The sequence below is a fragment of the Lepidochelys olivacea genome, assembly GCF_965140295.1.
Source record: "Lepidochelys olivacea isolate rLepOli2 genome assembly, chromosome: 3".
NCBI classification, from domain to species: domain Eukaryota; kingdom Metazoa; phylum Chordata; order Testudines; family Cheloniidae; genus Lepidochelys; species Lepidochelys olivacea.
This window is the reverse complement of record NC_140413.1, coordinates 74,286,001-74,305,420: the sequence shown is the minus strand read 5'-3', so window position 1 is coordinate 74,305,420 and position 19,420 is coordinate 74,286,001. Positions and strand designations below refer to the sequence as shown.

The window sequence follows — 19,420 nt, the reverse complement described above, 5'->3', positions numbered from 1 at the left end:
CAGGGCTACTGAAAGGGTGAATGAATCTAGGCTCCTTTGCAAGTTTTGCCATTGATTTCAGTGGGGTCTGGATTTTACCCACAATGTGTGAAGTTAAATAAGTGTGTAACTCTGCAGGACTGGGGCTATAAATATTATATTCCTTTTGTATTTTATATAGTCATACAAACGCCAACCCATAATATATGTAAAGTGAATAAGCATATTTTTCAATCATTGACCATGGTACAAGTTTCATTTTCAGCAGACAGTACAAATGAAAGGAGTTAAATGTAAAATAAAACATGGCATGATTTTTATTAAGTTTCTCTCCTTTTATAGCCCGCCACAAAAAAATAGTCGCTTCTATTTTAAATAAGTACATGCTGTGTTAGACTGCTATTCCGCTAGTCATAGGAGGGTTTTCAAATTCCCTGAATGTTTCCTTTTGATCATGTAGTCTGTAGACACTTTTATATAACATTTTTTTATACTGTCAATAAAGCAAAGCTCATCCATTTGCTAACAGAGCGTAAAAAGACAGTTTGTTTGAACTTCCCCAAGAATATACTAGGTGATTACCAAACAGTCAAGTTTTCTTTAGTAATAACCTCATAATACATACTCTAAGATCTGGTGTTAATGTTTTCCACGATGTTTTCTCTATAAATGTGTAAAAACTTTATTTATAAACTGCTTCCCTGTCCACCCCTTTAAGGTGATCCATGAATAAGGCTCTGATTTTGTCATAGATATTTTTAGTAAAAGTCGGGGACAGGTCACGGGCAAGAAACAAAAAATCACGGAAGCCGTGACGTGTCCCTGATTTTTACTAAGAACATTCCTGACAAACTCGGGAGGGAGGAGGGTCCAGCACCCTGCCCCTGGGTGCTGCAGGGTCTCCCTGCCTGCAGCTGCTGAGCAGCTCCAGGATCCCTCTGCCTGTGGCCAGGGTGGGGGGCGGAAACTGGCTGCTCATGGTGGCTGAGCAGCTGCAGGGAGGCCCCTGCCACCGCTGGCAGCTGGGGAGTTCAGGGTCCCCGCTGGCACCGGCGGCCACCCCCCGGAAGCTGGGCTGCTGCAGGAGTCCCCTACTGCTGGCTTCAGCAGATGTTATGAGCATGCTTAGTTCATGTGAGCAGGCTCAGTACCCTCTAAGTAGCACATTCAGTCAGATAGCAGTTTTTTACCCTACAGGGTGGGTGGTCAGCTGAGGGGGCCCCCAATGTCACAGAGGTCACTGGAAGTCACGGATAATAATCGTAGCCTTATCCATGAACAATGAAAATACAGTCATCCTAGTAAAAAGCTCTCTTTCTCAAATCTAGATCCTCTAAGCATAAATATCTATGTACATAATTACGTATTATTCTATGTATGCTTACATTTGTTGAAGTTCAGATCCCATGTAAATCAGAAACAAAGCCAAGAAATTCCACTGGTAATGACACTATGAAATGTTCGGTTGCATATATTTGCTGTGATTTTCATGTTAAACCGTATTTGTAGAATTGAAATGATTGAGAAGGATATTTTGTGAAGAAAAATATAGAAATCTGTTCTTTACATAAAGGTCTTAGTGGATAATAAACTAATGATATGGTGATATCTTTAACCTTCTTTCTAAGCCCATTCTAGCAGCCTGTCATAGTGTGCCATTTTGGAACCACCACTCCATGAACTACATATCCAATATACTAGACAAAAATTAAATATGTGGTAACATAGTGAGCTCTCTACATGATTCTCGTTTTGAGCCTCAGCTAGACAAGTAAATACACAATTTAAAATAAAGATGTGTCTAGCTTAGGAGGAAAGTTTACTTAGATCTTGAAGATATTCCATTTACTATGTGCCAAACAAACTAAAGGAAGTATTTCTTCACACAACGCACAGTCAACCTGTGGAACTCTTTGCCAGAGGATGTTGTGAAGGCGAAGACTATAACAGGGTTCAAAAAAGAACTAGATAACTGAATGAAGGATAGGTCCATCAATGGCTATTAGCCAGGATGGGCAGGGATGGTGTCCCTAGCCTCTGTTTGCTAGGAATGGGCAACAGGGGATGATTAATCACTTGATTATCTGTTGTGTTCATTCCCTCTGAAGCACCTGGCATTGGCCACTGTCGGAAAACAGGATACTGGGCTACATGGACCATTGGTCTGACCCAGTATGGCCGCTCTTATGTGCCATTCGATCCTTGTTTGCCCCTCAGCCAAACTTTGCTAAAAATTCATAGTAAGCCAAGCAATTGCAGAAGTGAGGAAGGAAAAAGTTCTGGTCTTACCTTACTTTACGTGAAAAGCTTGCATGAAAACTGTGCATTTTTTTACTCTTAAGTCCTATGAAATTGTTTAACTGACATATTATATGCTTTTGTTTTTAACAGAGAAGCCTACAAAAGACTGTTATCTCACCTTACAGCAGCTGGTCAAAATGAGATACTAAAACTGGAAAATGAGACAAGTTAACAATGTATTGGTGATTAATTCTTTCCCCCTGAAATATGTGCACACTCTTACTGCCTGTACTGTTACTGTAATGCACTATCAAAGTTGTTTATCTTTACAAATAGAATCTATTTAATGCTTTTTAAAAGTTAAGCTGTTTTTCCAATAGCATTGGTAGCATTTGACTATTGTCAAATATGAAGAGTAATTCAAATTTTTTGTCTTTCAGTTGATGACTGAAAGATACTGCAAATTCATTAAATATTAGAAATATCCATCTAAAATTCACAAGACAATGTGTGGGATTTTCAGTAGAGCTGAAGTGATTTAGCACAAGTCCCACTGACGTTCAGTGTGTTTTGAACAAAATTTTAATTTCTAATGGGAAAGTGTTTTGTAGCTCAGAAATAAGTGTGCTGTGTAGAACTCTGGGGGTCAGGCAGCAGGCTTTTATACGGAGCACACAAAGGCACTTCCTGTAAGTATACTGAGCTTAGTGAATGCAACCTCTTCACCGAAAGCTGGGTCAGGGTTAAGCTATCTTATGTTAATAGAAAGGCCTGTGTATGTGTTGAACAGAATAGAGACAGGCATCCTAACCTTGCTCTTGTATTGAAACCTTTCGGGTCTCTCAGATTCCTCATCTCTGTTGCTTCTTCCCTCCATGCAGGACAAGTCTCAGGTTCCTGAATATCAAGAAGATCTCCCATTCTGACTGAAGTGTTAATTTCCTAGTCTTCCTCTTATCCTGGATTTAAAATGAACTAAATTACAAATCTAGTAAAATCTACAAAATTTGGTGTGAATTTCATTAGCTAGTTTAACTGAGACGAAGGATAAAGGGAGAGAGTGAGAAGGCTGATGCACTTAAAGATTTTGAAATCAGTTCTTCTAGTTAGTTCAGACTGTGTTTAACGTTGGATTAGCCTGGCTAGATGGATTTCTCAAACCTCTCACTGTGTCCTTGATAATCTCTTGATCCTTTCTCTAGTCCATCATAAAGGTTCCTAAACTTTAATTCTGTTCAGAGAAAAGTTATTTAAGATTCTGTAGAATTCACATCTTTCACTTGACTCATTAACATGGGTTCCTAAGATTTAGTCCTGTGGCATGGAAGTAGTATGTGTGTGCACCTTCTGGCAACATCATTGAATTGGTTATCTACTTTTAAAGTTACTCGGCCTTAACTTTACAGAGTTAATGGGGGAGGAGGAGAGACTATTTTTGTGTCTAACAACTACAGCTTCAGAAATGTCCCTAAAATCTTGTTTGGAGCAGCATCTGTTTTGTTACAGTGCTCCTATCAAGTAGAAACAGATAATCTTTTCCTTAAATCAGCTATTGTTGCATCAGATAAAGTAGTAACTAAAAGCCTCTTTAGGCTACTTAATAGTGCAGAACATGGAGGTTCTTTTCATTATGAAAGTGACTTATTGAACTTGTGTTATAAGCTTCTGCACCTGGAAGGAGTCTTATTCATCTCAAGAGGCTTGTGCTTCTAAAAAGCTTTTTTTTTTTTTCTTTAAGAAAACTCTCCAAATGAGATTAATAGAGTTGCCTTTGAAATCTGAGTTTTATCACACAGTAGGTAGCAGAACAGATGTCTGACTGTAGTATTACTTCCTGAAAGTAAGCCCTTTGACTTTTAAAGAATAGGTATTGTAACAAATTATTTAATGATGTGTTCAGTGCGGTTTTTAAAAGTAGAGTTGATACTGTCTGTAAAGTTTCTAAAAAAGCAACAATGCTTTATGAAAATGTGACATAGCTCTTGGTGCATGAGACACTAATTTAAACAGTTTGGAAATTATTGTTCTTCTCTGTCAAAAAGTTCATGCAAACAGAAATAAAGCATTTTGCATGATATCACTCAACTACTGCCAAGCAGGCAATCTGGTGTAGTTTAATTATTTGGTGTGGATGGGGGCAGCTGCGACTGATAGTCTTGATAATAAAGAGAGCAAGGCTTTTGCAGAGTATTATGGGGTGGGGTGGCTTGTCTAGTATACCTCAAAACATTCCATCCAAATATTTCACTAGCAAAAAGGCTGCTGAATTACTTTAATTTTCCTTCAATATATTTTAAGTCTGAAACCAGCCATCTATTGTGTATGTCTGTTATAAGCTGTAGCCGTAAAGAGCCTTTAAGGTACTGAATATTGCATGTGTGTATACAAAGTATATTTAACCCTTTTACACTTCCTTTTAAACATCAGTTTTCATTTTAAATAATTTTAAATAAACCATTCATTTATAAGCTACTGTAGCCACACTGTGCACCTGCGGAAGGGCCAAAACCTGCCGATCAGTTGTACGTGGGGCCATTTGCAGAGGAGACCCCAGACCAGGTGGAGATTGTTCCCTGGAGAAGATCTCAAGAGAGTCTCTGCAGCTAGCTGCAGAGCAAGAGTGATTTTGGGGTGGCCTGGCCTGGATCTGCCCAATTGATCTGTTCATTTGTGGATCAGCTGAGCCAAAACCCCATGCAAGGGGAGCAACGGGCCACATTTGTGTCTCCTCCCCATTTATGGTAGCAGGAGTTTTACCCAGCTCTTCAGGCATCCTGCCTGCAAGGGATTGTAGATTCTGTTCAGCCCTGCAATATTTTAAAATTGAGTACTAAGTCCTTTTATGCCAGCTTTGCTCCATCCTTGCGATTTGGCCCTTTACAGGTTTCCCCTGTGGGATCCTCATTAGTATCGTAATGGAGCAGTGCCACTTCAAAAAACATAACAGCAGAAATGGTCTCCATGTTTTGTAGTACATTGTTAAAGTAATATTGCTCTTAGGCTTAGGCGTTTTATAGCATTTGTGACTTATTTCCATAATCAAGAGGAAAACCCAGCGAATAAGACTGTAGCTAGGATTGCTAATGGAATTCAACAAGACTTATATGCATATGCTTTGTCCAGCTCACTTTATGAATATATGAGCTGTTGACTTTCTAAGACATTTATGACATTATTCACCATCATCCCTACAGTGATGATTGTAATCACATGATAGCAGTATTCAATGGTATTTTGACCAAATATTAAATTTCTGTTAAAAAGTTTTCAAAACTACTACACTGGCTCATTAAATGTCATTTCTCTCTCCCCCACCCTCATAAAAAAAGGCAGCAGGAGGGCTGCTGTCAGTGTAACAAAAGCCTCATTTATACATCTTTCTTTTACTCTATCTGCTTCAGTACTGTTACTGTGTGTGTATGAGGAAGGCTTTCCACACTGAGACACACAGCACTGGTAACTGGATAAAAATAAAATACCTTTGTTATATATTTCCTCTATTACAGAATTCAGGATACTGATCTCCTCTGATCCAACATACTTTGGTATAGAACAACTCTCCAACACGCCTGCCAAACTGCAGATTCCTTTTTTTTCCTTTTCTTTTTCTTTTTGAACCCTAACATGATTCTCTTAAAAAAAAAAAGAAAAGAAAAAAAAGAAAAGGAAAGGAAAAAGGCATTGTTAAAAATTCACACTAACTTGCATTATTACCATGGAAATGTACATCTAGTTTGTAAGAATTTAACATTTTTGTATTGTTATTGGAAAGCAAGAACAAGATGTATTAAATTATGCCTCGCTTCCATTTTCACTAACAAAAAATGAAGCGAGGGGGCATTTCCTAAGATGAAATAGCTCATAAGATAGCAAATTTTACCTTTTTATGATGGACTAAGGCAGTGCACACATGCAAAGAATAAAGATCTGTACAGTCTTTTGTGTAATTATACAGAACATGAGCTTCCAGTAACATACACTACTTACCTCGTCATTTATGAAAACTTCCATAACTGTCCATTTAAATGGAATTGTGATATTTCCCTCAAGAAATTGATAATAGGCATTACTGCAGTCGTCTTTTTCCCTCTTCTGTAGCTTCTGAAAATTAGATATGTTGGGAGGTTTTTTAGGCACTACATTTCATCCTAATTTATCTGAATTATTTTTAGCTGCTTCTGTATTTAAAATGTGATGTAATCAGCCCTTCTGTTAGAAATGGTTACAAAAATACACTGACGATAAAAACCCAGTGCGGTGTCAACATGTCATAGCAGAGTTAGATTGTTTGTTTTAGAATACACAGAAGTATTCTAAAACAAAAATATGGTTAGGAAGTAAGTTTTGTCTCAAAACACTTCTTTGAGCTACTTACAAAACAAAATCTTTTGAAGGTGGTGGTCTGCCACTACACAGATGAAAAGCAACTGTTAACTAAAAGACCCTCATTCTGTATCTTGATCTATGTGGTCTTGTTACAGGTACAGGACTTTGCCCACCTCAAAGGGGTTACAGGATTGGGGCCAAAATTCACTACATTTTCTAGACCAACTTATTAAGCCCTACAGTGTAGTTCCTGGAAGTGTTTGCCTCTTACATTTGAACAGGACATTACTGTATAAGTAAGTTATCCTAGTACCAACCGAATACCCCATATTTATCAGTTGTAAATTGATTTCCCTCTTGTGTCTGTTTTGGTAAAAAGGTTAATATAAAATTATCATTTTAGTCCACGTGATGAATTCTGCGAGCAACATCAAAACCTGGCACAGCTAGTCTGGCAAATTAGACTTACATACTCTAGGCTTATATTTCACAGTTGATATTATTTATACAGATATGTCTTAAAGGTACATATTTATTTTATCAGAAAATGGTCAGAAATTGGTTGAAGGGCAAACATTCAATACATTAAAAAATATACAAGCAACTTAAATTCACTAAGGAATTATAGGAGAGAAAAATGGAGATGATGCAACTTCCATTTCGTATAGGCAGTGTGATGTTGCTAAATTATGCCTTAGCCCAGGTCTACACTATGAATTTAGGTCGAATTTAGCAGCGTTAGATCAATTTAACCCTGCACCCGTCCACATGACGAAGCCATTTTTGTTGACTTAATGGGCTCTGAAAATCAATTTCTGTACTCCCTGAGGAGGGGATTAACGCTGAAATTGACATCGCCGGGTCGAATTTGGGGTAGTTTGGATGCTATTCAACGGTATTGGCCTCCGGAAGCAATCCCAGAGTGCTCCATTGTGACCGCTCTGGACAGCGCTCTCAACTTGGATGCACTGGCCAGGTAGACAGGAAAAGCCCCATGAACTTTTGAATTTCATTTCCTGTTTGGCCAGCGCAGCAAGCTGATCGGCAGAGTTGACCATGCAGATCTCATCAGCAGGGGTGACCATGGAGTCCCAGAATCGCAAAAGAGCTCCAGCATGGACCAGATGGGAGGTACTGTATCTGATCGATATATGGGGAGACGAATCTGTGCTATCAGAACTCTGTTCCAAAAGACAAAATGCCAAAATATTTGAAAAAAATCTCCAAGGGCATGAAGAACAGAGCCTATAACAGGTACCCACAGCAGTGCCACATGAAACTTAAGGAGCTCAGGCAAGCCTACCAAAAAACCAAAGAGGCAAACGCCTGCTAGGGGTCAGACCCCCAGACATGCCGCTTCTATGATGAGCTGTATGCAATTCTAGGGGGTGCCCCTACAACTACCACACCCCTGTATGTTGACTCCTGCAAGGGAGTCTCACACAACAGGGATGAGGATTTTGGGGAGGAGGAGGTTGAAGATAGGGAAGCAGCGAAACCATTTTCCCCGACAGCCAGGAACTGTTTATCACCCTGGAGACAGTACCCTCCCAACCCATGCTCCCGGACCTTGAAGGCGGAGAAGGCACCTCTTGTGAGTGTACCTTTGTAAATATAATACACGATTGAAAAGCAAGCGTGTTTAATGATTAATTTGCCCTGAATACTTGGGATGCATTCGCGGCCAGTACATCTACTGGAAAAGTCTGTTAACGTGTCTGGGGATGGAGCAGAAATCCTCCAGGGACATCTCAATGAAGCTCTCCTGGAGGTACTCCCAAAGCCTTTGCAAAAGGTTTCTGGGGAGGGCAGCCTTATTGCGTCCTCCATGGCAGGACACTTTACCACACCAGGCCAGTAGCACGTAGTCTGGAATCATTGCATAAGAAAGCATTGCAGTGTATGGTCCCGGTGTTTGCTGGCATTCAAGCAACATCTGTTCTTCATCCCTCTGTGTTAGCCTCAGGAGAGTGATATCGTTCATGGTCACCTGGTTGAAATAGGGGAATTTATTAAGGGGATATTCAGAGGTGGCCGTACCTGCTGGGCTGTTTGCCTGTGGCTGAAAAGAAATTATCCCCGCTGTTAGCCACGTGGTGGGGGGAAGCGATCATCCCAGAGAATTGGGTGTGTGTGGCGGGAGGGTGGTGGTTTAGTTGGGTTTGTGCTTAACGTTAACCCGAAAACATCAGCAGATCTTTGACTGCATTGGCTACTTGCATCACAGCAGCCCCCACAGTAGATTTGCCCACTCCAAATTGATTCCCAACTGACCAATAGCTGTCTGGCATTGCAAGCTTCCAGAGGGCTATTGACACTCGCTTGTGAACTGTGAGAGCTGCTCTCATCTTGGTATTCTTGCGCTTCAGGGCAGGGGAAAGCAAGTCACAAAGTTCCATGGAAGTGCCCTTACGCATGCGAAAGTTTTGCAGCCACTGGGAATCGTCCCAGACCTGCAAGACTATGCGGTCCCACCAGTCTGTACTTGTTTTCCAGGCCCAGAATTGGCATTCCACGGCATGAACCTGCCCCATTATCACCATGATGTCCAAATTGCCAGGGCCCGTGCTTTGAGAGAAGTCTATGTCCATGTCCTCATCACTCTTGTCACCGCACTGCCATCGCCTCCTCGCCTGCTTTTGCGGGTTCTGGTTCTGCATATACTGCATGATAATGTGTAAGGTGTTTACAGTGCTCATAACTGCTGCGGTGATCTGAGCGGGCTCCATGCTTGCCGTAATATGGTGTCTGTAGGAGAGCAGAGTTGCAGGGGAAGCAGTGTTTGGATGACCAGTTTTGCAGACCTACTGCACCGTCAGCTGAGCAGGCTGCATGCTTGCCGTGGTATGGTGAGACAAGAGCAGGAGAGCAGAGTTGCAGCGGAAGCAGTGGAGAATAGATATTTATAAAGAACGACGAGAGGACCTGCAAGGTGGATTCATGGCACCAGGAGAGCGGAGTTGCAGCGGATGACGACTGTCATATAGAGGACCTGCTAGACCACCAGGAGAGCAGGACAGCAGAGTTTTGCAGACCTACTGCACCATCTGCTGCCAGCAGCACCAGGACACAACAGCGGCGGTGTCAGTAAACTGAGCTGAGCGGGCTGCACGCTTGCCGTGGTATGGCGAGACGAGCAGGAGAGCAGAATTGCAGCAGAAGCGGTGGAAAATAGATATTTATAAAGAATGACGAGAGGACCTGTGAAGTGGATTCATGGCACCAGGAGAGCAGAGTGGCAGCAGAAGCAGTTGTTCAATGACGATGGTTTGCAGTCCTACTGCACCGTCTGTTGAAAGCAGTATGGCGCCTGCACGGAAAAAAGGCACGAAACGATTGCTATCGTTGCTTCCAGGGAGGGAGGGGCCACTGATATGTACCCAAAACCACCACGACAATGGTTTTGCCCCATCAGGCATTGGGAGCACAACTCAGAATTCCAATGGGTGGCGGAGACTACAGGAACTGTGGGATAGCTACCCACAGTGCAATGCTCCGAAAGTCGACACTAGCCTCGGCACTCCGCCGACTTAATGTGCTTAGTGGGGACACACACAATCGACTGTATAAAATCGCTTTCTAAAAAGTAGACTTCTATAAATTCGACCTAATTTCGTAGTGGAGACATACCCTTAGACAAGCAGTGCTCCTGCAGAAGGTATCTTGATTTCTTATATATAATTTTTTTGAGCATTATAGAAAAGCTGCTGTAGCGTTGCATTATAACAATTAACCTCTACTGAAAATACCCTTGAATGCTGATATTCTCTCCTTTTCTTTCAAAAATTATTTTGAAAAAATTCTAAGTAATTTTCCCAGAAACAAAATGATGATATCCCTTTACATAATCTACATTCTTAAACTGCCTGCCAAGTCTTCCTTCCCTGCAAACTCTTGACTGCAGAGAAAGTATTGTAAACTTGCCCTCTTCATTTATTCTACATTTTAATTTTCAGTAAACAGATGCTGCCTTTTTTCACACTTGTTCCACATTCTGCCTAAGTTGTTTCTGCTTGTGTGCATGTTCAATTATCTCTTTCTTCCTGATCCTGCAACTGATGTACTAAATTTCTATATGGGTAGGGGAAAAAAAAGAACCCTAGGCAAACCTCAAGGCAAAACAGTACAAACTTTTGTAATTCTATCTCAGGTCCAGGTACTCTACCTGAAAGTGAATAAATCATGAATATACAGCATACAATAGATATACTGGGATTTTAAAAAACATATTCTACAAAATTTTCTTGATACTGACAACTGGGCCACAACATCTCAATATTTCTTTGGTCAGTGCTTGGATGTGAAATGCTCAAGGGAAAATGAAGATGCTGTAGAAAGTGAAGTTGATGTTATCAGTGTTCTTTCATCTGTGTCAAACCAGTGTCTTAGCACTATGCTCAGGAATCATCAGATAAGCCACACGAGATGGCTGAATTTCAGTCACTGGTGATGTGGTGCCTAAATGTACAACTGATAAGACACCTCCATATCCTTTGGGACAAAATGCACTATATAAAAAGTAAATATTACTCTTTATGGGTGTGACCTAAAATATAGACCACAGGATATAAGTATTGGATGATTCATTACAGCTCAAGATCTTGTGACTCAAAGATCTATTTCCAGATGCTAGCAGATTTAGTCAATAAAAATAAGAAAATGAGCAGTACCCACATGGCCTGTATCCCAACAATGTATAGCCCCACTACTGAATTATTCAGTCTTACCGCTATTTCCCCTTATTAAGCTGGTGAAGAGGCATGAGTGAGTTATTGCTTGAGATCTTGTCCATTACTCCACACTCTTTTCTCCAGTTGGAAGCCCAAGCGAATTATGTTACCATCAGCTTTCCCACTGTTTTCTTCTCTTCTTCTTTCACTCATAGAGTAGACTGGCCATGTGGAAAACATTCTTTTCCTTTTCTGGTCCAAAAATAAAGTGACAACTTAAGGCTCTGTCAAAAAATAGCAGTTGGACATATCTTCTATTGGACCGCAGGGTCAAAACTGGTGACTTGGCAGGAACGGATGCTGGGTTTGACTCACTCCAAGATTTGCGTTGGCAGAAGATTTGGTAAATTTCACACCACTGAAGTCTCTGTAGAGACTGGGCCTATGGAAGGCACCCACACCAAGGAGCCTGCAGCCTGTCCAGCCTCAGAAATGGGTAGCGCTAGTTGGGGATGTGCTGATTCAATTGCATCCACTGCATAGCCTCCGCCAGCAGGACTCCTACAGAACTCCAGTTGCTAGTCAAAGCTGCCTTCTCGAAACCATCACCTGCTCACCCCCATTCCTGCCTAGAGGACAGTATACCACGCTGGCACCAGGGAGCACCTCTTTGCATAATTTCTCACTTGGCAAAAGATAAATGGCACTCCCTAACTTTAGGCACTGAAAAGTAGAATTCCTCCTCCCTTTTGGAGTCAGGTGTAAATCTGCATGTTCTATAACTGAAGCTGCAAATAGCACAGTATGCAGAAGGTATAGGGGGCTAGAGGACATGATTTATGAGGAGAGGCTGAGGGAACTGGGATTATTTAGTCTGCAGAAGAGAAGAATGAGGGGGGATTTGATAGCTGCTTTCAACTACCTGAAAGGGGGTTTCAAAGAGGATGGATCTAGACTGTTCTCAGTGGTAGCAGATGACAGAACGAGGAGTAATGGTCTCAAGTTGCAATGGGGGAGGTTTAGTTTGGATATTAAGAAAAACTTTTTCACTAGGAGGGTGGTGAAGCACTGGAATGTGTTACCTAGGGAGGTGGTGGAATCTCCTTCCTTAGAGGTTTTTAAGGTCAGGCTTGACAAAGCCCTGGCTGGGATGGTTTAGTTTGGGGATTGGTCCTGCTTTGAGCAGGGGGTTGGACTAGATGACCTCCTGAGGTCCCTTCCAACCCTGATATTCTATGATTCTATAAAGGTAAGTGGTCAACATGAAAGATGTCTGTGATTGCTGGAGCAGAATCCTGACACTAATTGAAGCATGGGCTATGTTCTCTGGCTCTGGAACTCTAAGACTAATGTAATGCAGTTGCACAGCTGTTTAAAACTGCTATTCACCAGGATAGACAATTGATGATTACAACCAGAGCAGTAAAAGTGTCGAAAGACCAGAGCAAATATGATAACTTTTTCTTGCCATATACTCTCCTGTCTGTCGGTCCTTGAACTGTATGGCACATGCAGCTTTGCATAAGGAAACTAATGCCACTCCAAGTTCTAGAAACTTTCTACGCAGCCTGCTGCCATGGGTAAACGGGCAGTTAAAAAAATGGTAATCTTCTGTTCTTCTGAAAGAAACCTTTTAACTATAACTTCACAGCTGTGGCTAGCTGACCATATGGGGGACTGGTGAGTGGACTGGGGTTTACAGAAATTAAAATACCAAAACAAGATGTGTAAATGCAGAAAATATCCTGGGAACTTTTGTCTGTCTCAGTGCTTTACAAACTTCAGTAAGTTCTCCCAACACCAGTGAAATGGGTAGTATTATATACACCTTTTCTAGATGGGGGAAATCAGACTAGAAGTTGATGACTCATTCATATGCAGAACCAGTATCAGAAGCTGGGGGCCTCTCAGACCCCTGCTCCCATCACTTAGACCACGCTCCCAAGAGAATAAAACGATGCTGCTGGAAAATACAAACAACTCAGTCCTGGAAATTCCAACTACAAAGCAAGGCATAGACCCCATACACTATGTAGGGAGATTACTTTCAAGAATTCCTGTTCTGTATGGAGAAACTAAGAAATGCCTCTGGATGCTGGTCTGCAGGAGACCAGAGAAAAGCAAAATAAAAAATTCAGACACCTTCGAGACCCATGAGCCATGCAGTTAGGGGGGAAAAATATCTTGATCTAAACTTCACAGCTGAGTCTTCATGGAAAGAAAGTATTGTCAGTGCTCAGATAATCATTCCCAGTGACAAATATGCAGTTAGATCTCTTCGACCCTGTCTACCTTTAAGTTGTCTAGGACAATTGATAAAACAATTTTTGATACAAAATCTATGCTGACACATTGAAAAGGTGAAGTTTCCTAAGGACAACTCCAAGAAGAAGAATCAGATGGGATAAGTAGAACTTCCTTTTATCACTAACAGTAGCCCTGAAAAGAGTTACCATCTGTACGATCAAATTTATTTGACCCAGTAACAGCTCTCATCGGACTAAGAGCAAAATGCTCCTCTCCAAAAATGCACTGGGTATTCCTTGATTCTATTCTGGACTTGAAATTACCATGAATAGCAACGGGAATTCTATGTTTTGAGATCTGTTCAAATATTATGGTGGTGTGGGACCTATAAGTACATAGATCAGAGAAATACATTGCGGCCGTAGGTCATCAACCGAGAGGTTTAATAGTATTCTTCTTGGTTAATATTTCTGAACACCCATGTTGTCACATATATGCAAATAAATGGCAAAAACATCAAAAAAAAAAAAAGGGCAGGGGGTCACAATAGCCAGAGAAAACCAGAATATAATGGTTTGGTTTTATTATTATAAATTGTACAGACACCTGGAGTATTGCAGGGAGACACAATATTTTATTTATTCTTTCAATTTATATAAACTTTATTATACACCGATTTAGCCTCTGGAAGCCAGTGATTTGTGGTACCATATGTTGGACAAAATGAGACTGTTCATTGAGAATTCTAAATATGGTAACCCTTTACAAACTGGCTACTAAAAATATGAAGTAAATGGTGCATTTTAATTATATAGTAAAGAGGTTATTTCCAATCATTAAAAGATTGCCGGTATCAGGAAGGATTGATCATCTGATAGAAGATAACATTTAAAAGTAGACCTTGGTAAATAAAGATAATTTTGTATATCAATTTCTTCGACAAGTAGGTTCAGTACACTGTTGTACAGTAATAGCCACTGAAACCTCAGTGTATTCTGTATTCGGATGAGATGCAAAAAATCAGTTTCTTGGTAGATGCCCATAATAAATTTAAAGAGGAAAGAGGTTTGGTGTTTTTTTTACTTTATTATGCTTCACGCTATCTAAATTTCCAATAAAGTTTTCTTAAATGAGAAACTTCAGTGGTGAAGAAGTTGGGAACTGAAGGTCAATGCATTTATCCTTTTTGCCACAGGTACCTAGGAAGTTGAATAATTTAGCATAATAGAATATTGTCCTTGTTAAGCTTATAAACATTGTATTATATTGTCTTTGAACAGGGCCACTGCCATCCATTTAATGTGCAGACCCCAAGGAACAACAGGGCCGGCAGGATGCTGGGTGCACTCAGAATGCCTTTCAAAGATGCATAAAGAATTTAAATAGAGGCAGGTAATAAGTTGTCACCCAGAGAAAATGGCAAATGGGTTGGTATGAAGTGTATGTTCCTAATTTGGGCCAGAGAGAAATTGCAGACTGAGGTGTGAGCCTTTAGTGAAAAAAATGTTCATTTTTTTGCCTATTGTTATTTGACTTTAAGACAAATGTGTAGAAGATAAAGCAGCATTTCATGCTTAATTGATCCAAATGTGAAATTGCTGTATGCAGCGCTTTCCCCCCCATTTGCTTTTATGGATGGTGCATTCTTTTTCTCACATAGTGCCAATCCTGTGGTGAGGCACTTGTAAAGTCTGGAGGTTCGGGCATGTGAAATAGGGAGCTGGAAGGAAGCATGCTGCTATTCCATTAGAAGCAAAAGGAAGTGTAGGCCCGTAGAATACTTCTTCTTTCCCTTCCTTGCTAATATCCAGCACCTGCAGGACCAAAATGCTGAAAATAATATTTCAAGGATCACAGAAGAAATAGGCAACAAATTTGCTGGCACATATTGTATACACTTATTAATCCCAAGGAAATGCAGTTTCAGCCCAATGGCTTTTATTTAGGGATCAAGTGCTGTATTAATGTCCATATCACCCAAATCTTATCCTAGCCGTCACTTAATAGCAAATGGTAAAATTTGATCCCACTTACTAGCTCTACACTTGCATGGTTGCACATGTAGAACTCTGCACTGAAACACTAAACCATTACTACGAAATATGAATCATTTATCAAACTGGTATTTAGACGAGCAAGGGAACTCAGGGCCAGCTGAATGACAGAGTAAATGAAGGCATCCAGAGAAAAGTGCTTTTCTTCAGAAAGAGGGAACAGCATGCTGAATTTGAAAATAGAAGGGCTTATAGTGCTGGTTAAAGCTAGGCAGCGTGCCAGCAACTGAGAGCATATGTAGTCAACACTTACAGCTCTGCCAAAGCACTTTCTCATTTGTTATATTTTTTTCTTCTAGGCCCGAGTCTCTCTTGGGCAGACTGCCAGTTCTGAGATGGTTCTGTGATGTGGGGAAACGTCCACGCAAAAGCAGGACCCAAAATGCATTTTCACTTCCCATCAAGTAGTATTTAAACAGAGATGAAATAGTACTCAAAAGGTCCCACAGATTATAAACAAGTGTGTTTGTTAGTACGTTTCCCAATTTGATATTGTGCTGTTTGTTACATTTTGTGCACTGTACAGTGTTCCTATCCAAGCCATTGTGAATTAATTTTCCATTTACAATTGACCAAGTAAATTATGTTACCCCACTCAACTTGTCATCACTGATGTTTCTACAACTGGGGCACTGCATCACTCAGAAAAATGAAAATAAGTCACCTAAAGCCCAGAGGTAAGTATATACAGAGCCCTGTGCGGATACAAATTTATATCCATGTATGTGGATATCTGCAGCTATAAATCAGTATCCGTGGAACCACAGGCTCTCCTGGGAACCACAGCTGAGAAAGCAGTGGAACTTGGGGCTGCCACTCCCAGGAGCCAGTGCTGGCAGCTCTTCCAGCACAGCTATACTGCCCGCAGCCCAGCCCTGCCCCCAGCTCTGCCCCCATCCCTTCCACGCAACTGTGCACACCGCTTGAACACAAGAGCGTGACCAGGGACAGCTGCTGATGAGCCTGGTGCCTACCCCAGTGGGCAGGACTGGGGGCAGTACAGCTGTGCCAGAGGAGCTGCCGGCGTGAGGCGCTGGCTCCTAGGAGCGGCGGCCCCACGTTCTGCTCCTTTCGCTGCTGTGGTTCCCGGGAGAGCCCTGCGGTTCCGTGGAGGCCAATTTATATCCGCAGATATAAATTTGTATCCACACAGGGCTCTAAGTGAGAAAGAGAGAGAGAGACAGTGTGTGAAAATGACCTTACTAGATGTCGGGGAATAGAAAATTACATTAGGGTCATAGAAGCAACAAGGGAGAAAACAGTGGGGGAACTGCTCAACATTTTAGATGTCTATACACAAATACAAGGAATATGGGGAAGACCTGGCAGTATTAGTACATAAGAAATTACATCTTAATGGCATCACTGAAACTTGGTGGGATAAATCACGTGACTAGAATACTGAGGGTTACAGCTTGTTCACAAAGGACAGGCAGGGGAAAAAGGGAGGAGGTGTTGCATTATACATTAAGAATATATACACTTGTTCTGAGATCCAGAAGGAGGTGACTGGCAGACCAGCTGAATGTCTCTGGGTGAAGATAAAAGTATATGTGGGAAACCAGGGGCAACATCATGTAGGAGTCTACTGTCAGGAAGAGGTAGATAAGGAATTTCTAGTAAAAATAACATAAATATCCAAAACAAGACTTAGTAGTAATGTGGGATTTTAACTATCCAGCCATCTATTGGAAAAGTAGTATGGCAAAACAAAATGTCCAATAAGTTCTTCAAATGTATTAGGGACAGTATTGTTTCTGAAGATGGAGAAAATAACAAGGTGAGTAACAGGGAGGAAAGGAGTACTTGTGGCACCTTAGAGACTAACCAATTTATTTGAGCATGAGCTTTCGTGAGCTACAGCTCACTTCATCGGATGCATGTAGCTCACGAAAGCTCATGCTCAAATAAATTGGTTAGTCTCTAAGGTGCCACAAGTACTCCTTTTCTTTTTGCGAATACAGACTAACCCGGCTGTTACTCTGTAACAGGGAGGAATTGAGGCAAATCTGAAGGTGGAAGGCAATTTGGATGGAAGTAATCGTGCAATTACAGATTTAATGATTATAGGGAAAGGAAGGAGTGGGAGCAGCAGAATAAAGATATTGGACTCCACCAAACTTAAAACATAGGGAAATATATGTGAAGAAAATGTAAGGGAACAAGTTGTTTAGGAGAACTGGCAGTTTCTCAGAGACAATATTAAAGGTGCAGCAGCAAACTATTCTGAGGAGAAGGAAAGATAGGGAGAATAGTAAGATGCTGATACGGCTCCCTCAAGAGCTCTTTAATGATCTGCAGATTAAAAAGGAATCCTACAAAAAGTGGAAACAGTGACAAATTGCTAAGGATCAGTCCAAAACAATAGCACAAGCATGTAGGGACAAAATCAGAAAGGCTAAGAAACAAAATATGTTACACCTAGCACAGGACATCAAAGGCAATAAGAAGAGGTTCTATAAATACATAAGAGCAAGAGAAAGGTTGAAGGAAATGTAGTTCCACTACTTAGCATAGGAGAACTATTAACAGATGACCTCAAGAAGGTGGAGGTGTTTAATATCTGTTTAGTTTCAGTCTTTCTTAAAAGATAATGGTGACTGAATACTCAACACAATTAAAATCAACAAGGTGAAAGGAATACAAGCCAAAATAGGGAAAGAACAGGTTGAAGAATATTTTGATAAGTTTGATGTATTCACTTCAACAGATCTTGACAAAAATCACCCTTAGGTACATAAGGAACTAGCCGAACGAATGGTTAGCGATTATCTTTAAGAACGTGTAGAGGACAAGTGAGGTCCCAGAGGACTGGAGAAGGGCAAACATAGCACCAAACTTTAAAAAAAAGGAACAAAGAGGACTCAAAGAATTACAGACCAGTTGGCCTAACTTCACTACCCAGAAAGATACTGGAATAAACTATTAATTTGTAAGCATCTAGAGGATAATAAGGTGATAAGTAATGGCCAACATGGATTTGTGAAGAACAAATTTTGCCGGTCCAATCTACTTTCCTTCTTTGACAGGGTTATTGGCCCAGGGGCCAGGATGTTGTAGACATCATGTATTTTGATTTTGACACAGTTCCACCTGACATTCTCATAAGTAGAGAATTGTGGTCTAGATGAAATTACTATAAGGTGGGTGCAAAACTGGTAGAAAGAACGTACTAAAAGAGTAATTAACAATGCTTCACTGTCAAACTGTGAGGATGTATTTAGCGGAGTCCCACAGAGGCCTGTCCTGGGTGTGGTACTATTTAATATTTTCATAAATTACTTGAATGGAGAGTACACTTATAAAATTTGTGGATAACACCAAGCTGGGAGGGTTGGCAGACAGTATTAGAATTCAAAGTGATCTTTATAAATTGGATAATTGGTCCGAAATCAACAAGATGAAATTCAATAAAGGGGAGTTCAAAGTACTACACTTAAGAAGGAAAAATCAAATGAAATACAAAGGGGGAATAACTGGCTAAGCAGTAATATTTCTAAAAAAGGATCTGGGAGTTATTGGATGAGCCAACAATGTGATGCAGTCATTCCGGGATGTATTAACAGGAGAGTAGTATGACACGAGGCATATTGTGTAAGACATGGAAAGTAACCATCCTGGTCTGCTCAGCACTGGTGAGGCCTCAGCTGGAGTACTGTGTCCAGTTCTGGGTGCCACATTTTAGAAAAGATGTGGACAATTTGGAGAGTCAAGAGGAGAGCAACAAATGACAAAAGGTTTAGAATAACTGGGCATGTTTAGTTTTGAGGAAAGAAGACAGAGGGTCCTGATAATAAGTTTCAAATGCATTACGGGCTGTTATAAAGAGGATGGTGATCAGTGTCCCCATGTCCACTGAAGGTGGGACAAGAAGTAATAGGCTTAATCTGGAGCAAGGGCAAT

General features: G+C 40.9%; 2 protein-coding genes across 5 annotated transcripts in view; one reads left to right on the top strand and one right to left on the bottom strand.

The window, feature by feature from the left end:
- The window catches only part of MMS22L (MMS22 like, DNA repair protein), a 150,152-nt gene extending 145,838 nt beyond the window's left edge, over positions 1 to 4,314 (top strand). Inside the window, exon 25 of the mRNA XM_084622589.1 lies at positions 2,371 to 4,314. Coding sequence (XP_084478715.1) covers positions 2,371 to 2,452 — 82 coding nt within the window. The 3' untranslated portion in view covers positions 2,453 to 4,314. The remainder of the gene's footprint in view (positions 1 to 2,370) is intronic.
- The window catches only part of KLHL32 (kelch like family member 32), a 246,627-nt gene that overhangs the window by 4,335 nt on the left and 222,872 nt on the right, over positions 1 to 19,420 (bottom strand). For 2 of the 4 annotated variants that reach the window (XM_084622592.1, XM_084622594.1), the window contains 2 exons: positions 6,208 to 6,321; positions 5,700 to 5,852 (listed from right to left, as the gene is read on the bottom strand). In XM_084622592.1, the coding sequence (XP_084478718.1) occupies positions 5,730 to 5,852; positions 6,208 to 6,321 (237 nt within the window). In that variant the 3' untranslated portion in view covers positions 5,700 to 5,729. Of the gene's footprint in view, positions 1 to 5,699; positions 5,853 to 6,207; positions 6,322 to 14,041; positions 15,278 to 19,420 lie in introns of those variants that run through there. The other 2 variants (XM_084622593.1, XR_014710741.1) reach the window with 2 other exon arrangements.